The sequence below is a fragment of the Thermobia domestica genome, chromosome 16, assembly GCF_964235325.1.
Source record: "Thermobia domestica chromosome 16, izTheDome1.hap1.1, whole genome shotgun sequence".
Lineage (NCBI taxonomy): Eukaryota > Metazoa > Arthropoda > Insecta > Zygentoma > Lepismatidae > Thermobia > Thermobia domestica.
The window spans coordinates 272,742-281,911 of record NC_137469.1 but is presented as its reverse complement, the minus strand read 5'-3'; the positions used below and the strand labels follow the sequence as shown (position 1 = coordinate 281,911).

The 9,170-nt window shown below is 36.7% G+C and overlaps 1 protein-coding gene across 1 annotated transcript in view; it reads right to left on the bottom strand.

The window, feature by feature from the left end:
• Window positions 1-2,912: 2,912 nt before the first annotated feature.
• The window catches only part of LOC145672861 (solute carrier family 35 member E3-like), a 48,788-nt gene continuing 42,530 nt past the window's right edge, over window positions 2,913-9,170 (bottom strand). Inside the window, exons 5-6 of the mRNA XM_081742025.1 lie at window positions 7,241-7,379; window positions 2,913-4,589 (exon numbers count right to left, since the gene is read on the bottom strand). Of these exons, the coding sequence (XP_081598151.1) occupies window positions 4,527-4,589; window positions 7,241-7,379 (202 nt within the window). The 3' untranslated portion in view covers window positions 2,913-4,526. The remainder of the gene's footprint in view (window positions 4,590-7,240; window positions 7,380-9,170) is intronic.

Here is a 9,170-nt window from a genome sequence, read left to right as displayed (position 1 = left end):
AAACCGAACATTCTATAGGTTGATTGTATTGATTGCACATTCTTTGCAATGCACGAAACGTCTATCGAACTGAACACTCATTTTGACGACAAATTGAAATAATTTTCATACGTTGTTGAATTGTCTCTCTCTCTCTCTCTCTCTCTCTCTCTCGAGGTTAATTACCAGAAACTGCTGCACGCACATATTTTAATCACGCTCAGCCCTAGCCAAAGGAGCTAAATACACGGTTCTGATTGGTTGAAGTTGTTCGTTTCTCGCCACTTAACATAAATGTAGCACAAATGAAACGCCAGTTGCTGTCTATTCTCCTACCGAGCGGGTTAGTGATGAAAATCGCTTTTGGTGTGGATTCGAACCCGGCCCAAGGAAAGTTTTTCTTATTTTTTTAAAATTAAATTTTCATAAAACTTTTATCATTAAAATAGGATGCAAATAATACTAATTTGCCCTTGTACGTAATACGTAATGCATAAATTGTGCTTTTTCCATCATTTCTGATAGCCATTATAAACAATGACGTTATAAACCAAAAGGAGAGTAGTTAAATTTACATCAAAGTTGCACCATCTGGTCATGATGTAATGGCACGTGGTAACTAGTCCACTTCGCACACACAACTTTTGACAGAAAAAAGTGATTTACTTGCGTTACGAAACAGCTGAGCAAGCAAGGTTAGAAGCCGCACAGGGCTCCTTTCACTCTACCTTTACCACGTGACATTACGTCACACTCGGGATGTGCAACTTCGATTAATATCTGTGGTGGGCCAACGGATAACTCCAACCAATTAGAAACGTGTATTTAGTTCCTATGGCTAGGGTCGAGTGCGAAAAAAAATGTCTGCTACACACAGCTGTGATAGTTGAATCTTAACAGTTCAGTCAATGTTGTCAGAGCAGGATTTCAAAGTTCTGACATTATGTTTGGTCACATGTACACTAAAGATACTAATCGCCTCAGCTATACAAGAGGGGCAATCCGATTGTGAGTGCAAGCGGCGTAAAGTACGATGGAGAGTTATACAGCCAATCGATCGAGCGTGTTATGTTCGAATATGCGCTAGATTAGGCCCCACACAATTCATTCAGTGTTTATGGATTCCAAATTACCTTGCGACTTTTCTCCATTTCCAGCATTCCTTAAAAGAACGTAGATTCATTTCCAATATCTAGCGCGCCGCGACAAACGTACTGTGCAGCGTGCCAGAAAACGAGTTTAAAGATTGTTTCATTGGAAGGGCTAAGTCACTTCACTTCATGACAGCAAACACTAGTGAATAAGTACAGTTCTCGCAACAACAAGATGGCTGTCGGTGGGTGGTATTCGGAACTGTCCGAACAGTTGTATCCTCTTACTAGCGACATTGTAACTTAACGTGTGTCCAAACACGTCGCCATATTTTTGGTCCCCTTTTAACTGTGATTAATGACTTGGGAGGCCACTTTGCTTTTTCCTCTCTTCACCTCCCCCCTTCCCGCCAACGAAAAGTAGATGGTCCGAAAATGAGTACTTGTTGAAAATGTCAAATAGCAAAACAACACACACCATTCGAGTTTCCAGGCTACTTTTTTCTTCGCCAAAACATTTAAGACATTGCATTCCTTTCTCAAGTGACAGAGAAGATTTGCTTTTACTCACCCCCTATTCTCACCGAGAACTAACAAACAGTTCGAATTTCTTGGCAACACCGGATTTCGGAGAAAATATTTGTTTCACTACCATGTAGTGGGAGGAGGAGGCTAATAGGTTAATTTTCTATACCAGCCACTAAGGCTTTTAAGTACCTACGAGAAGATTAAGGAAACAGTCTGCTGTCGATTTGGGAATTAACTTGTCGTATGTGATATCTTAAAAAGTTGGTTTCACTACAAATCCCATCTTAATCAATCTTTAAAGTTTTATCTAATGTCAACGTTTTCTGTCAAGAATTTCCGTTCTTATATTACACACAAAGACAAATTCTATCGCTGTAATACAAAAGAAAACTGCATCTTTCAATCAAAAATATACAGGGTGTTTCAAAACAACACTGACAATAGGGAGGTGATTCCTGACATCCATATAAGACAAAAGTATAGACGAACCTGCTGGGTGCAAAAAATGCTTCTTTCGAAGTTATAGGTTGCCGAAAACATGAAAAAATGAACTTTAAAGGTTCATAGCTCCAATACTATGGGACCTACCGTAGTCGGATCAAGACTTCACTTAGGAACTAATATGTGCTCTATTCAAAAGTATATGTTCCAGAATCCTGCGGTACTCACGCAACAATTTTCATAGAGGGAGTTTGGCTACGAGCATATAATTTAAAGTACTCACAAACTATCTCTATAAAAATTGTTGCGGAAGTACCACAGGATTCTGAAACATGGATTTTTAATAGGGCACATACTAGTTCCTCAGTGAAGTCTTGACCCGACTACAGTACGTCTCATAGTTTTGGAGCTATGGACCTTTAAAGTTCATTTTTAATTTTTTTGGCAGCCTATAACTCCGAAAGGAAGCATTTGTGCATTCAGGTTGGTCTATACTTTTTGTCTTATCTTAATGTCAGGAACCATCTGAAACGTCGGCGTTGTTTTGAAACACCCTGTATATTTTTTGATTGAAAGATGCAGTTTTCTTTTGTATTACAGCGATAGAATTTGTCTTTGTGTGTAATATAAGAACGGAAATTCTTGACAGAAAACGTTGACATTAGATAAAACTTTAAAGATTGATTAAGATGGGATTTGTAGTGAAACCAATTTTAAAATATCACATATGACAAGTTAATTTCCAAATCGTATGTGATATAGTCATACAAACAGAAAGCTGACGTAAGGAGTAACATAAGGTTTAGTTAATTACAAAATAAAATTCCCAGGTTAGGTTCCTTCAATTTGTTATGGTTACATTTAACTCCGTAAGACATTTAAATATTGCATTTAATTCCTGTATTTGTGTACGATTACAGCTATGAACTTTTTCCAGTAACAAAAGGCTCCAACATTAAATCTTCCTTCATAATACAGGTAAATTATAGAATATAAACGTTCCTTAAAAAATAATCTAAAATTAAAGATGAGTCACATGAATATTTGAGTGAAATGTATTTACAATAATCAGTAAGATGAAATGGAATGTGAATACAGAAAAGTTACATACACACAACAAACATTATACATAGAAATTACAATCGGCCATTTTCTGTATGTTGGAAATAAAATCCAATCAACATCCTTTCCTATTCAACCATCATTAGCAGCGATTACGGAATGGAGCCACGGGAGAGATCATTTGCACCCCTGCACTGTGCTCTCTTGAATGAATACTTTACTTACACATGTTTAGTTAAAGAACTACCGCTGATACCAATGGAAAAAAAATACTCGCGCTTGAACAAATTTGTAACTGCGCTTTTTTTTTTTTGCTGATAAATCCAATGGATGTTTCTAACATATTCCAACTTTGAAGTTGTTTTTTTCTCGTAATCCCATGGATAGATAATATATTTAGAAGTGTTCTTTCATAACCAAATATATACAATTAGTTTCGTTAGAATTCATGTGGGACCCCGACTCTTCCGCCAGTAACAACATTGTGGGACGATCAGCAACCTACTACGTAGTCACCAGTATGGTACTCCAGGCCACTGAAAATATGGCTCCTAATATAAATAAAATCAAGAGTTTGTTTGTCTGTCTGTGGTCTGGGGACCAAACGAGTGGATCGAGAGTTACCAAATTTTGGTCACGGGTACCTTGGTCGAGGCCCCAGACTAAGACGAAACGTCTTCTTAAAATTCGAACCAGGAGGGTCTCAGGGGAGAGTTTACCGGGACATGTAAAAGTATAGAAAATGTCCGATATCATTATTATTATTAGGTAGGCTGGTCAATAAAAGATTTATCATCAGTTAGTGTCAAATTCATAGGTTTCGCGGTTGCTGAGATCAATGGTGATACTCCCACAGGCGTTGACCTCCAAATATAGGCTCCATGCGAAGAATGGGTATTTCAGCTAGTGTTAATATAAGAGCATCTTTAATACATTTACTTAAAAGACACACTTGGAGTATCATCTGATTTCTGTGCTTATAGTGCCTCCCTAATGACTAATCTACCAAAAGGAAGTTACACTCTCAGATGTGACTAGCATAATCGCCCAACTGCTGCCAGTATCAACCACTACATTATCTTTTTACTTCTGACAAATATATTAATTATTCGTATTTTATGCGAATTAAATCATTATCATTTATAATTAGAACGACTACTGAAATTAAATCCTTCTTTAAGAAATCGGTTACACAGAAACGACCACAAAATAAAATTAAAAATTCTGGAATGTCCAAGATGGTAGGATCAAATACAATTCATATTTTTATTCTATTGTCAACTACCAACTTCATCAGAGCGGCAAATCAATATCTACCAACAACAATCAGTTATTAATTTTGTATATGTATCAGACATGTAACAATAGAATCAACATGATCCCAACGATCAGGCAGCCATAAGTACACTTTGGCACTTAGCGCTCTCATGTCTTCAGACTCCCTTCCTCTAAGGTTTTCGTCACGTTGTACGCCTTCTGCTCTTGGATCTGTAAGAGAAAAAAGAAAAATCAGTACTTGAATTCCATGAGGAGATGAACTGATTCGCCTGGATTGCAATTTTCAATCGGAACTCCCATCTTCCTCTCCGGCGTTTTCTTAATGCACCTATAATAAAATCATCACATCACATGACATACATCGTTGGGGTACAGAAGAATAAAAGAAAATTGTTTCTTCTAGTAATAAAAATATATACAACCACCTTAGTGATATCAGTAACAACGGATGTACCGTTAAAAATATGAGCTTTCACAGAACTCTTCTCACACATTTTTTTTTTAAATATTACTTAAACATTCCTGAATGGTACAGATGTGCTATACCAGTGGTTCCCAACCGGTGTGTCGTGCAATCCATTAGAGTGTCACGCCAAGTTTTAGAATTTAAAGATCATGAAGAATTTAATAATAATTAGTTAAAATCGATTTTGAGACAGAGTGTACCAGTCAAAAGCTCTAGCGGGAGCAATAATGCTCAGTGCTACAGTACATACAGTCACTACTTGTATAGAAATTTACAGCATTACATTATTATAATTTACATGATAATTAATTAAAATCTCAAACAAATGTGTCGAAATGTCGTAGGCGTTCATTCAAGTGTGTTGTCACCTTGAGATCGTAACACTGCTAATCCACCAATCACTACTCCAATTCTTCATTTTTCACAAGAAACGGTGGATACCATATGATGTGATGAGTTTGCTTACTGGAAACACTAAGAAAACGCCGCTGAAGAAGCAACCATTGAAAGTTTTGACAATTACTAAATAACAGGCGTTTACCAAGGTTAGCCAAGTGAATATTTATAATCTGTGCTAAATTAGTCCCTTAAGTTGTTGCGCTGAACTAATAGTTTAATACAACATATTTACACAGTAGCTATTCGATATGCCTTAGAAGGTAGCTTATCCTGAACAATCGTGGGATCATTTTATTGATAATCAATTACGAAACTACTGCCCAATACACATCTCGAATGATGCTTAAAGTAAATTAATTCTTAGAAAATTTTCCAGCTCAATATTTACGTCAACTCAACTGGAAATACAAGGTGATAAAAAAATACGGTGAAGGATTTTTTTTTTTAAAGCAGCAACTGCTGACGTTATAACTATTTGATCTAATTTGTCCGATAGCGTGATCCGTTTAGACAGGCAGTGTCAAGTTGAAATACGTTCAGACTTGTCAGTCAGCGTCCAGAGTTGCTAGATTAAGATTGTGTTTACCGTGTCTGTCGCGTATCAACAACGCTCGAACATTAAGTTCTGTTTCAAGGTGCAAAAGAATGCCAAGGAAACTCGTGAGATGTTGAAATTGGTGTATGGCGATAATGCTGTAACTCTGAAGACTGTTATGAGTGATTTAAAAGCGAAAATGAGTCGGTAGAAGACGAGCAACATTCGGAACGTCCATTAACCTCCAAAACGTAAGAAAACGTGCAAATAAGTGGCAAAAAGTGTTCGTTCAAACAGGCGAATGATTATTCGAGAGCTTTCCGAAGAACTTAACATCTGGTATGGGTCCGTGAAAAGCATTTTAACCGCTGATTACATGGACAAATTGCTTCCTTCTTCACCACGAAAATGCGCCGTGTCACACTTTGCTTTGCAGCCACGAGTTTTGGCGGGAAAAAGTGTTCCTGTCTTTCCACATCCGCCTTACTCAGCAGATTTAGTACCATGCAACTTCTGGCTCTTCCCAAAAATTAAAACCGTGCTTAAAGGAAAACGTTTGGACATCATTCTTAACATTGAGAGGACCACGACAGAATAGCTAAGGAAAATCAACGATAGCAACCAGGGTCTAGAATTGAATAGTATTCACCATGTATGGCGTATGCTGATGATGTAAATTTAATAGGGGATGATAAGAGAACAATAGAATGAAATGCAGAGGTCTTATTAAATGCTTGCAGGAACATGGGTTTAGAAGTAAATGCAGAGGGAACTAAATGCATGGAAGTTCGTCGGGATCGTAATACGACAAATCATGGATGCTTTAAAATATCAAATAATTCTTTTGATAAAGTGGATACTTATTTGAGAATAAGATCTTGAGACGAATACTCGGATCCAAGATGAACGGGAATGGGAAATGGCGGAAACTTCATAACAAGGAACTGCACAATTTATACGGTTTACCAAACATTGTTAGGGTCACCAAATATAGGAAGCTCAGATGGGCAGGTCATATAGCCAGGATGGAAGAAATTAGGAACGCTTTCTGAGTCTTAACTGGAAAACCAATCATAAAACGACCATTAGGAAGACCTAGGCGTAGATGGGAGGACATATTAAGATGGATCTCGCAGAAATAGGAATACAAAATAGAAACTGGATCCAGTTGGCTAAGGATAGAAGTCAGTGGAGAGCTTTTGTGAACGTGGCATTGAACCTCCGGGTTCCATAGGCCAAAGAGTTAGTTAGTTAGTTAGCCTCCCACATATACTGATAGAAAAGTTATACGGAGGAGTAGTATTCAAAATATGAAACAATCAGCTTCGTAATGTAATCTATTATAATTACTTGATTATGAGTGTTCGCTAGTTCTATTTTGTGAGAGTCTAAACCTGACAATTTTGTAGCTTCTATTCAATGTGGCAAATCGCACGACATTACTTACAATTTTTCACATACCTTGACATAACTATAGGACATGACGCCCAGAACAACCAACAATATTCCCATGCCTTGGTTAAAATAAATAGCTTCTCCGAACAATACATATCCTCCAATAAGCAATATGCATAATTTCAGGTGGCCTATGACGTTATATCTGAAAAAAAATGTTAAGGAATACAAACAACTTAAAATATGTTTCTCAGCGTTTAAAGCAGCTACACATGGTATACGAGGAAAATTCAATAAATAAAAACAAATTCTACTTTATTGAGATACTTGTACGCCACACATGATGCTTCTTTTTTAGTGAATTATCGCCCTTTTGCCAGCGTTGAACAAGATTTGGTATTTCAACACTAATAACATTCGTCCTTCACACGTTTCATCTTGTAAAAAGAATGGACTATAAACAGTCAATGAAAAATGTAGCAGTGGGTAGAAATATTTCAAGATGATTAACACTAATGACTAATCATTATCCCTCAGCGAAATACCGTTTTTAGAACTGCAGGGCCAGTTCCGCATTTCCCATTAGGCCAACTAGGCCCGTGCCTAGAGCGCAAAATTTTTGAAGGGTGCAAAATTTAAAAATTAAATAATATTTTCACTTTTTTTTCGTGTAAAAAAAGTTAAAAATTCAAGGGCAAATATATTATTTCATGAACAATCCCTTTTTACTATTCCAATATATACCCATCTATAGGCCCGGGGTCACCAAAAAAATATATGCCCCTGTTCACTTCATCTAATACATATGTTTGAAAAAATTTGGTCATATTTTATGATGATCATCGTACTTTTTTTCAACAATCAACAGGAAAAGAATATGGAAAAAGAAACAAAGAAGTAAAGGAAAAGCCGGTAGAATAAACTAAGGGATAAAGAAAGATCTGAAGCTAGAAGAAATCTGATCTCCAAAACAAAATTCGAATTTGGTTGGAAGAATCAACACCAATAAGTAGCATCGAAAAGGTCTTAACAATAGAGGAGAGTTTCATTGATTTAGAAGATACAAATACATGCATAGTGCACCTAATAAACCCAGATTCCCATTTCCAAAAGGATTTGCTGAGAAAGTGGCCAAAACACATGAAAATTTTGACTTAAACAAAATGAACTACATAGATATAAAAGAAGCGAACAACGCGGTCAGAGTGTATTACTCCACAAATAAATATCACGTAAAATTTTTTGCATATAAAATCGAGAAAGCAAGAAGCTATGGAAGATTTGGAAATTGTACTAAAATATATACAAATGGTTACATTAAGTAAAGATAAAATTAGGAAAGAAATCACAGCTCCAGCACTGTCAATGGGTCTGTGGAGTAAACAACCGCAAGAAGTCATAAAAAGAATATATAAAGTAATAAGAAATTCCAAGAAACTAACCTTAAAAATGAAAATACCAGATAAACAACTCTTCAATACAGCCAAATTAACGTTAGAATACCATGAGAAAGAAAGTAGTGAAACGGTAGCTTATGGGGAAAGAAGGAAAGAACAGAAGGATTTAGAGCATCCACAAACCAAAATTAAGGAAGATAATATCAAAGAGATGGAGAAGAGAACAGAGTGGAGACAAACTGACAAAATGGATAGACTACTAACAAGAGCAAGAAAAAGTGAAAATACAGCTTCACAGGACCCTAAAAATTTATACAATAGCATAAAAACCCAAATGATCCTAGGAAGATAAGAGGAAACCAAGTTATTGACAGCGGCTCTAAGACTCTTGGTTAGGCACCATATATTTCCCAAAACTCGAAGACGTAGACGAAATCGAACTTGAAACGAACGGGATAACCTCAGACCCAGAACAACTGCTTGAACACGTGAAATCAGTTTACAAAAGAAGAAAGAAGACCCAGTAGTAGGGGCCCCGTTATGCGCGAATGACTCATCCTCACTCTCTTTTATGACCGGGGTGAAAGGTCAATGACCTG